An 18,488-nucleotide genomic window follows, 5' to 3' on the forward strand; every position below is an offset into this window, starting at 1 on the left:
TTATCTTCCCCCAAACTTGCGATATATGGCCCTTGATGATAGCCTTGATTTTACCCTTGATGGTACCTCCACGACCAACCGATCTGCTGTTTGAAGAGATATTTTCAAATTTGAAGTGCTCAGATCTACTAAACATGAGTCCAGTAATTCTTTCCGTCTTTCCGATTTCCGATATTCCCTTTTTTAGCCCGACTTTTCACTGCTCCCATGTCAAACGATTAGGACTTGGGAGACAATCCCACTGTCAAAATCACCCCGATATTCTCTGTAAAACAAGTACTTCTTCCACGTGATCTTCAAATACCTCTTCCACGTGACCTTCAAATACCTCTTCAAGTACCTCTTCCACGCGACCTTCAAAGTCCCTTCAAATACCCTTCTCAATTCTCCCCTTCTCCTCCATAGTCCTTCTCTCTGACTAAGCTTGAGAATACATGACGCTAAGACGAAAACACACTAGAGACCCTGAGAGCCTGAACATGCATCCACTCTGCAGTTGCGCACGTGCCTACAGCAACTATCGGGTCCAGTGCTGGATCTGACACTGCGTCTCCCTATGAAGAAACTGATAAACAGATCTGCACTCATAACAATGATCTGAGCGATGAAAACGTGACCTCCACAGCCACAAGTCATAATCTGAGAAATACCAATCCCGGAAATACCTCAAGTTTGGCCCAATATCAGCTTCAAAACACTTTGCTCGCCAAATTTCACACCCCCTCGATTGATTCACAATATCTATAATTAGCAGACAGCAGACAGCTGAAATTATGGAGCTTATTAATGACAAAAGCAAGGACAGACTGACGTCGCCACAGCGGACGGAGATGAGGGTTCACGTGACCAGAAACGAAGGACGTGTTGCGTCTCTCGATCAGGGGTCACGTGAACATCCGATTTATCACGTGGCAACCCCTATTTTGCCCTATTTTGCCCTATTTTGCCCCTCGAACCCTCGACCTTCTCCTGACTAAGCATCCACCCCCACTATCCTCTACCACCCCTTAAACTTCGCATTCATGCATGCACTCTCCGTATCAACATCATCAACCATCTCTCCCTCTCTCTCTCTCTCTCTGAACACTTGACACTTGAACACAACAACCCACATGTCAGCTATACGCCGCAAACCCGTGGGAGACCCGCTCACGACGACGCGACGACACTCGCGGGTCAAGTCGGGAATCTCCAGGGTAACCGAAAAGTCACTGTTCGACCAGGTGCTCAAGGTGTGTGTCTTGTCATACCGATGCGAACCGCGATTCCGAGGGGGAGGCAAACGGCAGTCGCGTGACTTGGCGTCTCTGGGGGTGTCGGATCCCACTCCGTCGTTCGGCGACCAAAAGTTGCCCAAGGAGGCCCCCAAGCTGCTGCAGCAGAAGCTTAACAAGCTGGCTCTTAACCAGGGTTCTAGCGACATCACTGACCCGCTGGTTCGGCGGTGTTTCCTCGCATTTTACGCTCTACTTTTGGATCCAGACTTTTCCCGTCGAATCAAAGAAAACAGACGGGCTGAAGACGTGGTCATGTTCTTCATTTCCTCGTCCACGAAGGAGTTGGCCAAAAGCGGCTCACAGCCAGCAGAAACTAAACGACTGGTCAATTACTTCACCGCCACCTTTGTCAAATTTCTGATTGCCACCCTGCGAGAAGCAGGATTCGAATCGTCCTGTGCTTCTCTTATTCGACAACTACAGAGCTACGAATCAAAGCTGGTTAATGATACGGGCAACCTGGGAGAGTCAAACGGAAGCGCATCTTACTCGGCGGGACTGACACCAACGTTTGACGTGGCAGATATTCATCTGGCCAAATCGCTGGGTCCGTACTTTCTCATGAGTGACAGTCTTATTCAGAAAGGTGTCTCTGAAATCAAAGATACAGCCACTGAGCAGGCAGCAGAGGCAGATCTTCGACTAGCACTGGACCAACTCAAACAAGACAGATTCCCATATTACCAAAGACAGTATTTTGGTTCTGACGACGCGTATCAGGATTACAAGAATCGAGCTATAGAAGCTGTTCAGACACAGCTGGCAGGGTATGGAGCCCAGTCGTCAACCCAGAGCACCACTTACTACTACATTCCCGAAGATCCGCGTGCCTACGGGCGATTACTGGTCAAAATCTGTCTTTCCCACGACCTCAAGTCCAAAAGTGATACTCTACTGAGCAAAAACTCGATCGCCATTCTCACGGAATGCTTTAATCTGTGGCAAATTCCATCCAGTACACGAGCCGCGCTTGTTATGGACGTTTGTCAAGAACTGCTCAAGTTGAAGGAGCTTCCCATCTCCCTCATCGAGGACTCGGTGTCTTTCATTTCACACGTAGGCCGGGAGAACGGCAAACGAGAGTGGGACACGTCTCTGTGGCCGGTCTGCGACAGAGAAGTGTACGTGTTGGGGCTCAAGGAGGTGCTTGTGTTCGTCATTGACCTCATTTCAGGCTGCATTAAGTCAATCTACGAACAGAAACCACCCTCCATTGGTCCCTATCTGCAGATTCTCGGCGAGTGTGTCTTTTGCTCGTCCGAATGGGACAGGGTCGAGATGATAGTCGATATGCCCAAGGTATTCGACAATCTGAGTCTAGTGGTCAAGAGTGTGGCCGAGCATAAATACGACGAGTTCATCGACGCCATTCCACGTGACCATACACTGGATCCTCTGCATATCATCGAGTTGGCGGACCGAATCATCTCTTCCGCTGAGAGGCTGCAGAAACGATATAAACGGCCGCTTTTAGAGCACGTTCCCATTGCTCTGATTGCAGCCAAGACACATTTTTCGCTGTTTTCTGTTGATTCGCAGTCCATGTTCACCCATCTGATGAGCCACATGACCGCACGACACGAGGAGCCCTCTTACGATGATATGACGCTGCTGTATAAGAAGCTGTGCGAGATCAGAGAGCTCTATGTCCAAGTTTTACCTGGCAAGTTCCCGTTTGATCTCGAGGCTGCGTTTGTCAAGTACATTAGACGGCATGTGGAACAGTCAGCGACTCTAGCGACTTCCTGGGTTGATCCTGCCATTGATGCGGATAAGTGGGAGCCTATGGACGAAGGAGAAGGCATCATGTACTCGTCTTCGGTGGCAGACATGTTCACTTCGTTGGGAACAGCTCTGGCGATCATCTCAGAGCTCCACTGGGACAATCCCGTGCATGTGGCCCAGTTCTACACCACATTGATGAATGGCGTGTCAGTGGCTGTGTGCAAGTACGCCTCGAGAGTGTTCCAACTGTTCAGCGAGGAACTGGAACTCGAGGACGACAAGAAGGTCAAGTACAAAAGCCGGCAGGAAAAGTGGATGGCCATGGCAAAAAACGCCATGGCTGGTAGTGCTCCTCTCACTCCGTATCAGTTCAAAAAGACCACATGCATTAAACTGAACGATATTGAGACGGCACAGGCAAAACTGGACGAGATTGAGGCGCAGTTGGACTCGGAGAAGCTTGCAAAGGTTCTGGAGGGAGTCAATACCAATGCTGGACCCGGTAAGATTGTTACCAAGGACACAACCAACAAGAAGCGTGCTTATCTCTTCACTATTCGCATTGTCCAGGCTGAGAATCTAAAGGCGTGCGATATGAACGGACTGTCGGATCCCTACGTGACTCTTGTCGACCAGGCTACTCGAAAACAGATTGGAAAGACACGTACAATTTTTGAAGAGCTGAACCCCGTGTGGGACGAGACGTTTGAGATTGCCACAGGCGGTCCTTCTTGGTTGACCGCCACAGTATGGGACGAAGATTCCTTAGGATCACATGATCTCTGCGGCCGAGCATTTTTACGTCTAGATCCTGCTGCCTTTGGAGACTTTATTGCCCAGGATTACTGGCTGGATCTGGACACTCAGGGAAAGCTTTTGGTGAACATTACAATGGAAAGTGAACGGGACGATGTGCGGTTCTACTTTGGTAAGGCTCTGAGAACGCTAGTGCGATGTGAAAACGATATGATCAAGGTCATGGTTGATAAACTGACGGCTTTCATTCAGTACTCATTGTCCAGAGAGACTATGAAGAGTCTCATCAGCCCCGGGAGAGGCAAGCTCAAGGAGTTCAATATGGAGAGCGTCTCCAGTTGGCTGAGTAGCACGAGTATTTCAAATGTACCTCTTACACCTACCATGATTGAAGACGCCATAACTCCGCTGTTTGACTATCTCAACGAGTCTTTTGCGACGCTGGCAGTCGGTCTGACTGACGAAATCCGGCTCAAGGTCATGTCTCGAACGTGGAGAGTCGTTTTGACGACTCTGACGTCTCTTCTCTTGCCTCGTTTGTCCTACAAGCGTACCTCCAAGACCCAGCTGTCTGCCAAGGAGGTCGATATTGTCTTCACATGGCTGTCTTCTCTTCGAGACTTTTTCCACCACGATGGAGCCGGTCCCAGTCTCGAAGTGTTGCATTCTCAGCAGTACCAGGAGCTGATGCGGGTGCCTGTCTATTACGACTTGTCCAATGAGGAGCTCAAGGACGAGTGTGAGAAACTGTCTTCTTCTACGTTTAAGGCCCTGCAAGACAAGACTTACGTCGGTCTGCCCGAGCTCATCAAGCGAAAGAACACCGTCATGGCTCACAGAAACCGAACGGTGATGCGCAAGCAGAAGGAGCGGATCCGAAACGCCAAGCGAGAGGCGCCTCAGAACGAGGACATTATTCTGTGCATTCTGAGAATGAGGGGCGAGCTGGACTTTGTGGCGAGACGAATAAAGCAGAAGGAGCGTCTTCAGCAGACGTTGGCGACTGAGAGTCTGGTAGCCAAGGGCAGAAAGTAATATGGACGATTATAATGATTATGATGTTATGATTTAGTTTGGATTAAATAGGGTAATTGGATTGGTCTTGTTTTAAGTAGAAACTCGACTGACTTTTGGATGTTGAAGTAATATCAAGTAAATTGTTGAAGTCGTGATATTGATATGATCACCGGTGTTGACATTGATTTAAGATCGAATAAATAGCTGAGGTCGATTATAGAAGGTGATTGACAGCTGGATTCAAGGGTACTTTCTACTGTCGCTTCGGGGTGTGTCTTTTCAAGCCTGTTCCAGTGAATAATTGATCTCAGAAAAATGCAAGTACACTGTACATAGGTGGGTTGACAAAAAAGCAGAAGATATTAGGAAAAAACGAAAGAAAAAATAGGAAAAAGGGAGAAAAAAGGGAAGTTTTCCGTTAAAAAGTTGGTTTGTGAAGAACCAGAACAATGATCAATAAAAAATGGATGCAACATTTCAACGACATTTTGTTCTATGAATAACTGTAGGGTAGCTTCCTAACTGTAGAGTAGCTCCCCACAGCCAAAATCCGGGGTACATCGTAATCCAAGATGTTTCGGGAGATCCTAGTCCGTTCTAACTTGTTTACCGGAGTATTTCCCGGGGATTTTTGGTCTGAAAATGTCGACGAGAAATTCTTCCGGTATATGAGGTGCTTTCCTAGGGCGCTGCGAAACGAGACAGATGAACAGTTCGGTTGCTGACTTACTCTGAATCTGGAGTTCTGTGTTTCTCAGGGTGAGGTGAACCGGTTCTGGTTCTCTGATTTCTAGGCGTCGGAGAATCATCTCGAGGACTGAAGCAGAAAATCCCTTTGATGGCACCTACATGTGAAATGTCTTCCTGGGGGCTGCGCCTGTGTTTTGGTGTATGTAGCCGATTCTGTTGCTGAAACTGTCACTCGTGTTCAACGCCGGCTTGTGAAGGACGGCGCGTCTTGAGGCCTAATTCTTCAGTTCTAAGGGTTCAGTTCTATGGTGTTTCTGCAATAACTCAAGTAATTTCCAAAGTGTTTAACGATAGTCAATAAGTAGTTCCAAGTAATGTTATTGTCTTTGATGGAGATTAAAATGGCATTACAATGTGGTTAAACCTGAACCTGGAAGACAAGTCCACTCAGGACCTACTTCTGCTGCGAGAATCTGAGGAGGGCTCCATTTGGTCCTGTCTAGAGACATCATCTTTTGCTGGATCAGTCTAAACAACAGAGGCTTGAGTTGTTTCATCTCCTCACAATCAGTCTCCGATAGTCTCTCATAGAGCCCTGCTGCACTCTGCAGAGAAATATCACTCCATTGCGTAGACAGGATCCTCCTGATACACCAGTGCTTCAAATACAGACCCTTGTATTCCTCTGAAATGAGAATCAAGTCTCCTAGGGAGTCCAAGCCTTCGCCGACAGGCTCGTTTCCACTGAGATACCACGCCAGATCTCGAACAGCCTCGTAAGACCCCCATATCTTGAGCCTGTGCTCATTACGATAGCATACCATTCGCTTGCACTCGGGAAAGTAGCTGTCAAATACGTCTCTGTCCACATCCGTCTCCGAGCCGAAACTGTCGAGCAACGTGAAGTTGTACTTGTACTCGCGGGTCTTGGGGTTGAGCCTGTGATCTGCTGGTCTTCCGTCTTTGTCGTAGCCGTCGGGATACATTTCGGAAACGAGTTGAAACCACCACTTTTCCGTCTCGTAGAAGTCTTCTGTCACCTCCTCCGCAGACGCCACTTGTGGAATCGGGACTTGGTAGAAGATGTTCTTGTCGGTCTCTATCTTGAGGTAGATATATGTTTCATTCAGGTTGGTAAAGTAGGAGTAGGAGCGAGCCCTGGGAGCAACGGGAGACTCGGAAGAAGTGAGCCCTTGCTTCACAATTTGGTTGATATCCGGCCTTAGACAGTCATCGTCGTCTGCCTCATCATCCTGACGGGGGATTGAAATGATCTCGGTGACACAGTCTGCATACTTGAATGAGTAAGTGAACCCAGTCTTGAGAGAGATGGAGACGGATTCCTGAGCGACTTTCTTTTCAATTGAGTGAGTAGGCGACTTTGCTGCTGAAACAGATTTCTTGAGTGCCATGATGGTTACGGTGCTGGTACTGCGGACAAGTTGCCACCCAGCACTAGTGTGAGGTTTATGGAGCTTTAGCATCGAGCTAAGGGGCGGTAGTGTTTTTTAATTGTTGTTTTTTTTCTATTATAATTGCTTCATCATAATCTTGTCACATATTGTCGCCGATATTTGGACCGAGATGACTGTTGTTTACATATGCAGAATCTCTCTCTTGGATTTTTTCAGCTTCTTAAGTATACTTTGTTGGGTATTTCTGCTTCTCAAATATATTTGTTGGTTATTAAATAGGTCAAACTGAGTAGAGTTTAAAGAACAAGAATTAAATCCGGGATAAATCAACAAAATATCTAGGAATTGTACATGTGTACTGTACTTGAAAATTTGGACGCGTTCCAAGAATATTTCAAAGAGACGCATGGGAATATCTGCCCATTGAGTTATTGCTACCGGTTCTTGTTTCTCATGGTGAAGTTGCCTCCGCGACTAGCTTCTGAAGCAGTATGTACATATTGTAGTTAGCGTCGAGCTAGCTACCAGGGAGACAGTTGTTTAGTGACGGTACAGTGCACTGTGGAACACGGTTCTATGGTTTCACAAGCTTTCATGAATTGTCGTATACATTATATGATACTATATAATTGAGCTGTTTCCTCTCATATAGAACCGTGCAGCTCTTTCACCCAAATCAGCTTCAACTATTTGTTAAAGTACAATCTTAAGTAATACTCCCCATTCTGTTGATTTCAATCTACATGCGGAAAAAAAAAAGGTCTAATTGCCCCCATTTAACCCTCTTATAGTCCCTTCCACTCAACACACACCAAATACACACACATGGTTGTGATCCCTACGGTCTCCTCTTTCAATGGTACGGTCTCTAGCGGCATTCTACTTTCTTTCCGTGGGTATTGTGAAGTCCTGGCCCACTGAACCGTGCATACTGTAGTGCCGTTATGCATAACCACCATACATAGAGTGAACAACAGCAGGAGGGGGTCTTGCGGCAGCGTCTTAGCCTCTCTCTCTCTCTCTCTCTCACACACACACCGATATCATGTCTACAATCACCACCACTGCCACCATTTCCGCCATAGCACCACCTGAATTCATCGCCCGCCCCGGAGGGAAACTCGACTATGTGACCTTTACTATCCCCCATTCGCATCACCCCAATCTCCTCAGCCAAATCTGCTCCGCTGTCAACTACGAAATTCTGTCTGGAGAGCCGCGGCTGTGCAGAGACGTGCGTGCCCAGGTGGTTCGAACTCCACAGGGTGAATACATCACCGTTTCGAATCTCCACGATAACCACAAAAGGTACTTTGATGCTCTCTTCACCACCGATGATAGCGGCAAGGTCGCCCCCAACGACTTCTTCGAGGTGCTGCTGGTGGAAACAGAGCGGGGAATGGCTGCTCTCGCCCAACAACTCACACAAAACCGTCTCGTGACCGTCTACCGGTCTTCTGATTGGTTGCATGTCTAGTTGTAACGGAGTTGAGCGGGCCGTCACAGGGCAGCAGCAGAAAGGAACAAAGAGAGAGGACTAAGTTATGTGGGGAAGTGCGTTTAAGGTTCCGGGTCATAACTCTGACAAAGAGAGTTTGGAAATTAATTTGAAGCCAAACATATAAATTGCGATATTCATTAAAATCGTTTAAATCGTTGAAATCGTTGAAATCGTTGAAACCGTTATATCATTAAAATCGTTAAAATAATCGTTAAAATAAAATCGCTAAAATCGTGAAAAATCGCCAAAAACTAATAAACATCTTCAAAAGCAACGTATATGTACAATCGGACAGAGCAGAGTCAATCACACTTTTCAGAATCTTCGTGTTGGCCTTGAACGGGCTAATAGAATACTTGTAAGACAGAAATCCAGTTTAGAATGACTGTTTCATGCTTGCTTAATACGTTGATATTCCTATCTCCAGTCTGCTTCGTCCCTTACTGTAACTCTTGTCATGGCCACTCATTGACGTTACTGTAATCCTGCTGACCACATGAGCACACATTGTTAGATGCCTACAAACCATTACCACATCATATTATTCATTTATCATTCGTGCATAGCTTTTGATATCTCAAGAAGTCTCATTCGCAGTCCGTCGTCTTTAGTCCTACAAGTAGAGTAGAGTAGAGTAGAGCGTTATCACTCAACTAGCTTAGAAGGTAACACGACAGCGACCATTGAACTATCGCCACTCAGCTCGTCTCCTGTGTCTCCTGCGCACTTACTGCTTCAGCTTCTTGTCGACAATCTTCTCAATCAACGCCTCCAGGCCTCCAAGCTTCTTCTCCACCGCCCCATCGATCTGCTTCTCCAGCAGCTTTCCCATAAAGTCCACCTCCACGTTGACGAAATCTCCCACCTCCTTCTTAGCCAGAACTACCTTCTCTTGAGTGTAAGCCACCATCATGATCGAGAAGGTGTCCTCGGTAACTGCAGTCACAGTCAGAGAGGTGCCATCCACAGCGATAAAGCCCTTCTCCACAATATAAGTCATGAGTGACTGGTCCTTGGGCTTGAAGGTGAAGGCGATGGAGTTTCCGTCGGGCTTCTTCACCACAATCTCGGCTGTACCATCCACATGGCCCTGAACAAAGTGGCCTCCGAATCGCACATGCCCAGAAATGGCTCTCTCAAGGTTGACAGGCGAGTCCGATTTGAGCTGGCCCAGGTTGGTTCGTCGCAGGGTTTCAGGGGCAAGACCGGCCTTGAAATAGGTCTTGTCATCATCATATTCCGTCACAGTGAGACACACTCCGTTGACGGCAATGGAGTCTCCCATGTTGACGTCATCTAGGATAGGTCCGACGTTGGAGATAGTCAGAGAGGCGCCGTTGCCGCCCGACTGGGACGAATCCAGCTGCTTGAACTCAGACACGGTTCCAATGTGCTCGACGATTCCAGTGAACATTTTGTGGTGGCGGTTTTTCACGGTGTCGGGTGGTTGAGAAAGATGATCTGATCATCTGATTCAGAGTCATGCATCTCAAACCTTGTTGGTAATGGCTTACTGTGGGGGTAGTTGGTGGGGGGCGAGTTAGCACAAGTGAACTGCTGGAGAATACCAAGTTTTGAATTCACTCGAGTATTTATAATAAGTCTGCCGTTGGTTAAGGTGCTCCAGTTGGACACGTGGTACAATTTTCCAAGAGTTGACGCAGTTCTCTTCTGAAATAAAAAATTCGAAAAAATAAAATTCGAGAAAATAAAAAAGCCGAGTAAAATCGAAGACCAGATATACGACATAGAGGAATAATACAAGTCTTAATCTACTAATAGTTTCAGAGTCGTAACTTGAAGAGAGATATGGGTAATCTCTCAGAAATGACTCCTTTCCCCTTCTGTCAGGGATGCTCGGAGTTAGCTTTTAACTCGACTAAAGTACCAACTAATCCTCCAGAAATTGTTACTTGCTGACAAACATTGAAATGCAAATTCTTCAGTATATTATATTAAACAGGCCTTACCTAAACACCAAATAGTTAGTAACTACGTATGTCTCTATCGATTGGAATACTTTTCAAACCCCTGCCTGCTTTGTAACAGCGAAATGTATCCCCCAGCACAACTTTCTCTTCGTCTAATCTTCAACTAATCTAAACTTCAAGTTAAGTAAACATATTGAATCTCGATAGAAAATGACAGACGATGTAGCTGTCCTACAATCTTTGCCAAATGACTCTTATCTCGTCTAAAGTACCTATCTCTATATATATCATTGGTTCCCGTACTAAAACTATTTGCCGCCGGTACCATTCGGTAGCTGTTCAATCTCACGTACAGTACAGTACATATTATAGCGACCCCCCTTCCACAGTTCCCCTCCACGCTCTCCCTCCACGCTCCCCTGTCCCCATAAACGCTACTGAGTCTTCTCACACGAATCACCGCCTGTAGATTCTTTCTTCTCCAGGTCCGCCTCCAATATTCATCCACTAGACCCGTTTCTGTTTCACCTTGAAACCACCCTAAAAAGTCAGCCTTGCCGTCTAATTTGGGGTCCATCAGACATGCATTATGAGGCACGTTTGACTACAAGTATACTGCATCTGATGTACGATACGGGTAAACGCCCAGATGTGAACTTTATGGGGATGGGCGACGGAAAACAGTGTGTTTTGGGCGTTGCCATGACTATAGAATGTGACTAAGCATAATACCGATAGAATCAGAATGATCCAAGGATTGTATTTATTGTCTCTTCTCGTTTGCAACTCTTTTCATCGCGTTTTGGAGACAGTCTTCTTCGCTCTCAAGTAACTCTCTCCTACTTCCCCAATTAGGTTATCTAGTGCCGTACAGGGAAATAACATTTGGGTCCCCTTTTGCTCATCTTGTTCTTGTTCTTGACTCTCCACACCAACACCCACCTTTCTCTTTCTCCCCCAAACCTCTCGCGAAAGGGCTACAAATGGACCGACAGTCGCTTCGAACGACCCTCAGAGCCATGGATGCCTCCAACGAAAACGGCTCGGCCAAAGGCGCGAAAAAAACGACAATCGGGTCTTTTGTGAGGTGGACTTTTGGTTTCAACTCGGTCCCTCTCACCACCCTCGTGACCATCACAACCGTGCTTCTGGGACTGCTGGTCTACGTGTCCACGTCGGTGAACCCACCGGACGTGACTGAGGCGCAGAAACCACTGCTCAACTACGCATGGGCCCAATTGGGCGAAATTTCTCGATACCCGCACCCTTACTTCTCCCACGACAACGACCGTGTCAGACAACACATACTCAAGGAGGTCTACACCCTCGCAGGCCGTGAGCACTTTGAAGGAGCACAGATAGAGGTCGACGACTCACAGACAGACATCTTCATCCAGAAAGAAGACGTGTTCGACAAGTCAGCGCCACCGGGAAAACTCACCTACTTTGAAGGTAACAATGTCGTCGTCAGACTGTCCTCCAAGAACTCGGACAAGAGTCTGGGGGCAATCCTGCTCTCTGCACACTTTGACTCTGTGCCTTCATCCTTTGGTGTCACCGATGACGGTGCTGGTATCGCCACCATGCTGGCTGTTCTCAAACACGCCCTGGCTCAGAACGAAGGACCCAAGCGAGATATAATCTTCAACTTCAACAACAATGAGGAGTTTGGTCTGCTAGGAGCTGAAGCATTCATGCACCACCCCTGGGCACAAAACGTATCTGCCTTCATCAACCTAGAAGGTACCGGTGCTGGAGGAAAGGCCATTCTGTTCCGAGCCTCTGACTACGGCGTCGCCTCCCATTACTCCGCGGCAGAAATGCCATTTGCCTCTTCTGTCTACCAGGAGGGCTTCTCTAATGGCTTCATCCACTCCCAGACCGACTATAAGGTCTACACTGAAGGCGGTCTTCGAGGTCTTGACATTGCCTTCTACAAGCCTCGAGCTCTTTACCACACTCGAAGGGACAACATTGCCGAGACCACCAAGAACGCACTCAACCACATGCTGGTCAACACCATTGACGTGACCCAGTCGATGACCGAAGCAGACTCGTTTGACCACGCCGACCAGCCAGCTGTCTTCTCTGATATCGGGGGCTATTTGTTCATCATTCTGCCTCTGCAGTACATCTTTGTTATCTCCTGTTTGACTCTTGCTGTTGGTCCAATCTTTGTCGGCTTCCTATTCCTACTGGTGCTTCGAAAGCAGATCAATGCTGGGACTTCAGAAACCATTCTCGGCGGCTGGCTCCGATCTATCGTCTCTGTGCTCGTGAGTGTGGTCGCAACCTACTTTGTAGTCGAGACTCTCCATCTTGGTAACGAGCTTTATGTTGTTCGGTCGTTCTATACCCCTCTGTTTGCCGGCTTGGGCACCTTCATTTTCGTCAACTACGTGCTCCTTGGCTTCTTCCACTTTGTGCGACCCGTGTGTGATCAAAAGCTCATCATCCTGTTAGAGCTATCAGTCGTTCTCTGGGTCCTTCTTCTCTTGTCTGTCATCCATGAGGCCACCCACAAGGCTACAGGTGAGTATCATTTCTTGATCCTGTACATTGTAGTGGCCACAGCGTCGATTTTGGGATTGTTTGGTCACCTGGTGACGTCTACGGAGACTTCTACTTTTGTCGAGGGTCCCGAAGACGAGGAAGACACTGTGGACGCATCTGAGGCCACCGAAACTTCCCCCCTGCTCCCCGAGGCCAGCCCTGACAATGCTGCTCCCAGCATTCACGGTGCCGTTGACCCCGAGAACCAGCAAGAGGACAAGACTCTTCAGAAGATTGCTGTTTCCATGGGCTACGATTGGAGTATCCAGTTTCTGCTGGTTGTACCAATCACTTTCTTCGTGACCTTTGGTCTGGCTGCTTCTCTGCTTGACGGTCTTCACCAGACCCCTCTGGAGTCTGAAAAGTCGGCTGATTTCGTCTACACAACCATTACAGCCATGTCTGTCTTGGTTGGAATTACCTTTTTGCCCTTTGTGCACAAACTGCAGGTGTTTGTGCCCATTGTGGTTGTTGGGGTGGCTGTGACTGCAAGTTTTGTCCATATTCTGAGCCCACCCTTCAGCAGCAATGCTCCTGCCAAGATGCGGTTTGTGCAGAACATCAACCTGGATGAGGGTACGAGTTATGCGAATGTTCTGGGACGACAGGACGTTCTGCAGGAGGTTCTGGAGTACATTCCTTCCACCGATACCTTCAAGCCCAACTGTTCTTCCCGGGGAGATGGTGTCGAGATATGCAACTACATTGCCCCTCGACCCTGGCTGATTGACGGTGAGAAGGTGTCATCTGATGGGGATTTCGCTGGGCTTCCTACCAACCTTTTGGACGTCAAGGTGGTTCCTGTGAACGAGACTTCTTCTGGCCCGTTTGACCGATTTGATGGTCGATTCAAAATATCGGCCCTCAACAACCGTGGCTGTGTTCTGCGGTTCAACACCACCCGGTTCAAGTCTGGCGATGTTGAGACTGGTGTGTCTCCTGTGAAGATGGTGACACTTCGTCACAACCGGGTGGGCAAAACGGGCATCACTACCGGATCAGGAAGTCGGTTCTCCATGTTTGGATGGACTAGAGATCCCAAGACGGGTAAGGACGAGTTCCGGTCGTTTATGCATGGAGTTGACGACGTAACTCTGCATAAGCTGGACTGGGAGGACCCCGAGTATGACATCCAGTTGAGCTGGATTCCTCGGTGGTACGAAGTGGGCGATCCTGAGGACGAGGGTAATGAGGCACTCAAAAACCGGCTGGGCGTCACAGTCACATGCAGCTGGGCCGAGTACCTGGATCCCTCGTCTATTGTGGACGAGCAGGGTCGACGACGCACCATGGACAAGATTCCAGCCTTTACGGAGCTGAACAATTTTTCCCCGGCCTGGTCCATTTGGAGCAACCAGGGCAGAGGTCTTGTTGAGGTCAGTAAGTACGTCGAGCTCTAACCACATTTGCTAACCATGTTTAATATATATTTAGAATGCATAAGATATAGCTATAGCTACTGTGCATACTGTACATGCAGTGGAAGATGGTGCTGCCTTCAGTGTGGGATACCCTGCAGTTCGCTTTGATAAACATGATATGAATACTTGTAACTCATCTCAATAATGGTGTTGATATCAACAATGTCATACTTGCCGGGTCAGTCTCATTGTTTTGAAACAGACGCGAACAGTGTCATAGCTCATTTTTCTAAACATAAATACCTATCCTTTTCAGTCTACGGCTGAAACATGCACCTTCCATGCGGGGCTGAGGAGATGAGCATTACTCCTTAACGGCCCCCTTCCCGTTCGTGAGTGGTTCGCTTCGTTCACCACTCACTTCATTCCATCCACCGCCGTACCAAATTCTTCCACATCTAACCTCCACCTCTCTTTCCTCTCCTACATGCCACTCTAGGGCACTATCCTCCAGCCGCTCATTGATCTCTTCAATCGCGGTGACAAACTCGTCCACGGTCTCTTCGCTCACTTTATCGGTAAACCGTCCGATGGTGATGTGGGCTGAAGGAACCTGGTATCGCGACTCGACCTGAACACCAGTGTCGGACACTGCCTTGTGCAACCACGCTCTATAGTGCGTGTATGTGAAGACCGAATGATCGTCCGGCACGAGAGTCAATGCCACGGCCGAGTTGTCGAAGCAAACTAGAGGCTTGACCAGCACCACGTCCTGGGGCACGTTCTTGAGGTTGGAGATGGAGGGCTTGAGGTTCTGTAGCAGGGCGCGGACCGTGTCTTCGGTCACAGAGTGTGCGACTTCCAGAATGGACAAATGAAGACACTCTGGCGGCATACACCACAAGGCCTTGGTAACCGCCGTGAGCTGTTGTTGCACGGTCTTGACACATTCAATCACGTCTGAGGTCGGTCTCCCCCACAATGTGATGCAATTTCGGGGATCAAACTCCGGAGGCTCGCCGTTGAGAAGCCCCGACAGAATGGGGTCTGGTTTGACGGCGATTTTGCGACTTCGAAGCTCGGCTGCTTTGTCCCTGTTGCGGGTCCGTCTGTGTCGTTCATAGGCCTGCTGCATGCACTGGGGGTCTGGACACGCCTTGATGAGATGCGCAAACGGGTTGGCCGGCGGCGTCTCCGTGATTTCATGCTCCGTCGTTACCATGGTGGTAGTTATCATCCTGTCTTGTTGATCACAGTAACCTTGATGTGTGTTAGCATTAGTCTTCTATTAGGGGAGTGCGGAGAGACGCGAGGGAGATGGCCTGTTTAGGTTGCTTAGTCAGGGATATATGGCCGAAAGGAACTAGACGTGTTCCAACTGGCTACAGCTACAGTAGACCAGGAGCTCCACACCCAAGGACCGTGCCGTGTACTGCTGATTAATATGGAAAAAACTCTGACGACCGGCAACTCGGAACCGTCAACTCGGACGACCGTCAACTCCGCGTCTGCCCCCAAACAACATGACGCGATTTGCATGGCTCTTCTTCATGGCTCTTCTTCGGTGCTCTTGATACCTTCCAAATTCGTCCTTGCGTGCAGTTGCTTGTCGTAGACCGAGGTTCAGCGACGGTCAGTGGAAGAGACAGAAACAAGCATGTGGTTGGAATGGGCGATTTTGACTGGTGGCTTTCTTTAGCTATAGTACAAGTTCAATACAAGTTCATTCTGTCTTGTTTGGTTCGGCCTAGATCTCCAAGGGTCTAGTTTTGTACTGAAATATTCACTTTAGCTTGTACTGAAATGTTCACCTTGGACTGACATGTTCGCAGGGGTAGGGAGGACGATAACTACCCTGCTACCCTGCTACCTTGTACAGGTGTCTTCCAGATGTGCTGCAATACGTGAAACCTATTATAATAAAAGCGGCCTATATCTAAACGTTTTTCGGATACACGGGATGAGAAAGTGTGCTGTGATACATACAACATGGCTACGCTGGCGGTAGTTGTGCGGTAAGAGTACAGTACACAGTACAGTACAGTACGAGTGGTACGGTACAAGCTGTATGTTGCAGTACGTACAGTACGAACCAACAACCAACACCATGGTCTACTTGCAATCGACTTGTGAATACTGCAACCATGCACTCAACCATGCACTCAACCATGCACTGGCGGATCCGCGGATCTTGTGGCATTTGGCACCTGACACCTGGGCCACTGTGGCGTGCTATTACTGTACATACGGTACCCGGAGCCATCTCCAACGTTTGCCGTTTTTCGGGTCTGCATAAAGTGGCTTGAAATAGATTTTTGCGGGGGCTTGTGTCGGGAATATATAGGTTACAGTAGTGCTAAAGATAGCAGTTGAAGGGTAGGAATGGTTATCTGCCGGGGTTAGACTTTGGGGAGGCGAGTTGAACCGGTAATAGTGGCCGAGAGAAGGCCCGCCGCCATTTCCGCCATTTTTCAGGACCCTAAAGCCCACATGAGACCGTAGTATCTTGCTTGAGACCTGCAGTATAGTTGCTGGGTGGGAAAAAATTCTCCCTTTTGACGCTGCATTTTTTTTAGCTCCAGTACATAAACATCACCACAGCAACTCTATATACTGATGGGTTTGCATGGGAGCTGTTGCCAGATAACCGTTTGCTGAGTTTCCAGCAACTCTTCTTCCTATAGTAGCGATCAAAAGCCTGTTCAGAAAGGAGGCGGCAAAAAGAAACGAAAAACCAAAGCAGAGACTCAGTCACCGAGCCGATTCTCTTCCTCACTCACACGACCAAAAAAACGCCGAGCTTCTCACACGACTGCTCACACGACTCCTCGCACGACTCTCCTCACACGACACACACACACACACACACACTACTTGTACGATACAGTACATATCCTGGATCTTTCGACAGCAACTTGCGACATACATATCAGGGCAAGCACAGGTGTCAGATCAAGAGAACCAAAAAACAATACTGTGAAGACGGAAAGGGCAAAGCTCACGCACTAGGCACGACACTACTCTCGTTTCACATTTCTCGCCCATATCCCGGCCCATATTATCCGACCCGACAAAAAGTTAGTCTTGCGCACTACAAGTGTACTTCGGAAGACTAAGCACTAAACAAGAGCAGTTATAAGAGACGCAATCAGCACTCTTGTTCGACTACAGTGCAACAAGGACTACCCCATTTCACATAACTAGACAAATGACAACAACTTCGCCTAGTTTGTCGCCTGGTATAAGCCCCGGACTATCGCCTGGACTATCGCCTCACGCCTCGCCCATGCTGATACCCATCTCTCCAGGCCTGCGGTACCCGTACTACCAGTCGCTGGCGTCCACTCTGTCTCCCAACACAAAGTCGCCCGGCACCTCTCGCATCCTCCCCAGCACCTCGGCCATCTCACTGCTCTCCCTGTCGCTGAACGAGCTGGATCACCACAACACCATAGATGACGACGGACTGACTTTCGAGTTCTCCAAGGAGTCGTTTGGAGACACAAGCACAGGCGCCAGCAATAGCAACACCCCCAGTGCGCCCGCCTCCAGACGCAACTCGCTGCAACAACACTACAACCAGCGACGCCATCAGCACTACCGGGCCACCACCCCCAGCAGGCCCCACTCCAAGGCTCCATCTGTGGCCTCTCCTCCGGACTCTCCCGGTCTGGACCCGATTTCGCTCTGTGGCTCTCCCACTGTGCTGTTCCTGTCGTCCAGTTTCGACAAGGCCATGCAAGGGGAACATGCCATGAGTCTGGCGGGAGCCCTGGCCAGCTCTGCATCTTCTGGAGGGGTCAAGAAGCGCAAGAAGAGCCGACCGTCGCTGCTGGCGGTCCCCAAGGCCTCTGGCTTGGTCTACAGCACCCACGCGGTGCCCGATGTGCATGAGGAGGTGGAAGAAAATGACGACGGAGAGGTTCCTGACTCGCCCGATTTGCAGCCTGTCAAAAGCCCCAAGTTTGACGCTCCCATGACCCCGTTAGTTTTGGAGAGCGAGAGTTGGCTGGACGCAAAGTCAGTGGAGTAGGAAAAAGGAGAAAGGAGAACACAGCATATAGGATTAGCATAGCATAAGCATTGAGATTATTACCACACATGGACCGTGAACAACTGAGCCACCTTTCTCGTACATTAGAGAGAGGTGTTGTACTGTATGTATAGTACTTGTAGCGTCTGTGGCTAATACCAGCTACGTGTAGAACGTACCAGGACTTGTACCGCACTTATGTGTGAAATATTATTCAATCTACTGGGTC

At 48.6% G+C, this 18,488-nt stretch overlaps 8 protein-coding genes across 8 annotated transcripts; 4 read left to right on the forward strand and 4 right to left on the reverse strand.

Annotated features, from left to right (window-relative positions):
• Positions 1–1,112: 1,112 nt before the first annotated feature.
• Positions 1,113–4,793, forward strand: YALI1_C01433g (uncharacterized protein; the record flags this gene model as incomplete). The annotated part of the gene is made up of 1 exon (XM_501312.3): positions 1,113–4,793. One exon carries the CDS (start codon positions 1,113–1,115, stop codon positions 4,791–4,793), a length of 3,681 nt encoding a protein of 1,226 aa, XP_501312.3.
• A 1,079-nt stretch (positions 4,794–5,872) lies between these two features.
• YALI1_C01491g (uncharacterized protein) lies at positions 5,873–6,949 on the reverse strand (the record flags this gene model as incomplete). The annotated part of the gene is made up of 1 exon (XM_501313.3): positions 5,873–6,949. One exon carries the CDS (start codon positions 6,947–6,949, stop codon positions 5,873–5,875), a length of 1,077 nt encoding a protein of 358 aa, XP_501313.3.
• Positions 6,950–7,748: 799 nt separating this feature from the next.
• On the reverse strand, positions 7,749–8,351 carry YALI1_C01505g (uncharacterized protein; the record flags this gene model as incomplete). The annotated part of the gene is made up of 1 exon (XM_068282166.1): positions 7,749–8,351. One exon carries the CDS (start codon positions 8,349–8,351, stop codon positions 7,749–7,751), a length of 603 nt encoding a protein of 200 aa, XP_068138267.1.
• A 757-nt stretch (positions 8,352–9,108) lies between these two features.
• YALI1_C01520g (uncharacterized protein) lies at positions 9,109–9,795 on the reverse strand (the record flags this gene model as incomplete). The annotated part of the gene is made up of 1 exon (XM_501315.3): positions 9,109–9,795. The coding sequence occupies one exon, from the start codon at positions 9,793–9,795 to the stop codon at positions 9,109–9,111; it is 687 nt and encodes a 228-aa protein (XP_501315.1).
• Positions 9,796–11,295: 1,500 nt separating this feature from the next.
• On the forward strand, positions 11,296–14,265 carry YALI1_C01535g (uncharacterized protein; the record flags this gene model as incomplete). The annotated part of the gene is made up of 1 exon (XM_501316.3): positions 11,296–14,265. One exon carries the CDS (start codon positions 11,296–11,298, stop codon positions 14,263–14,265), a length of 2,970 nt encoding a protein of 989 aa, XP_501316.3.
• A 325-nt stretch (positions 14,266–14,590) lies between these two features.
• Positions 14,591–15,463, reverse strand: YALI1_C01576g (uncharacterized protein; the record flags this gene model as incomplete). The annotated part of the gene is made up of 1 exon (XM_501317.2): positions 14,591–15,463. The coding sequence occupies one exon, from the start codon at positions 15,461–15,463 to the stop codon at positions 14,591–14,593; it is 873 nt and encodes a 290-aa protein (XP_501317.2).
• Positions 15,464–16,852: 1,389 nt separating this feature from the next.
• Positions 16,853–17,342, forward strand: YALI1_C01590g (uncharacterized protein; the record flags this gene model as incomplete). The annotated part of the gene is made up of 2 exons (XM_068282167.1): positions 16,853–16,861; positions 16,914–17,342. The coding sequence occupies 2 exons, from the start codon at positions 16,853–16,855 to the stop codon at positions 17,340–17,342; spliced, it is 438 nt and encodes a 145-aa protein (XP_068138268.1).
• A 92-nt stretch (positions 17,343–17,434) lies between these two features.
• YALI1_C01596g (uncharacterized protein) lies at positions 17,435–18,259 on the forward strand (the record flags this gene model as incomplete). Its single annotated transcript, XM_501318.1, has 1 exon — positions 17,435–18,259. One exon carries the CDS (start codon positions 17,435–17,437, stop codon positions 18,257–18,259), a length of 825 nt encoding a protein of 274 aa, XP_501318.1.
• Positions 18,260–18,488: the final 229 nt, after the last annotated feature.

Source organism: Yarrowia lipolytica, chromosome 1C, assembly GCF_001761485.1.
Source record: "Yarrowia lipolytica chromosome 1C, complete sequence".
Classification (NCBI taxonomy): Eukaryota; Fungi; Ascomycota; class Dipodascomycetes; order Dipodascales; genus Yarrowia; species Yarrowia lipolytica.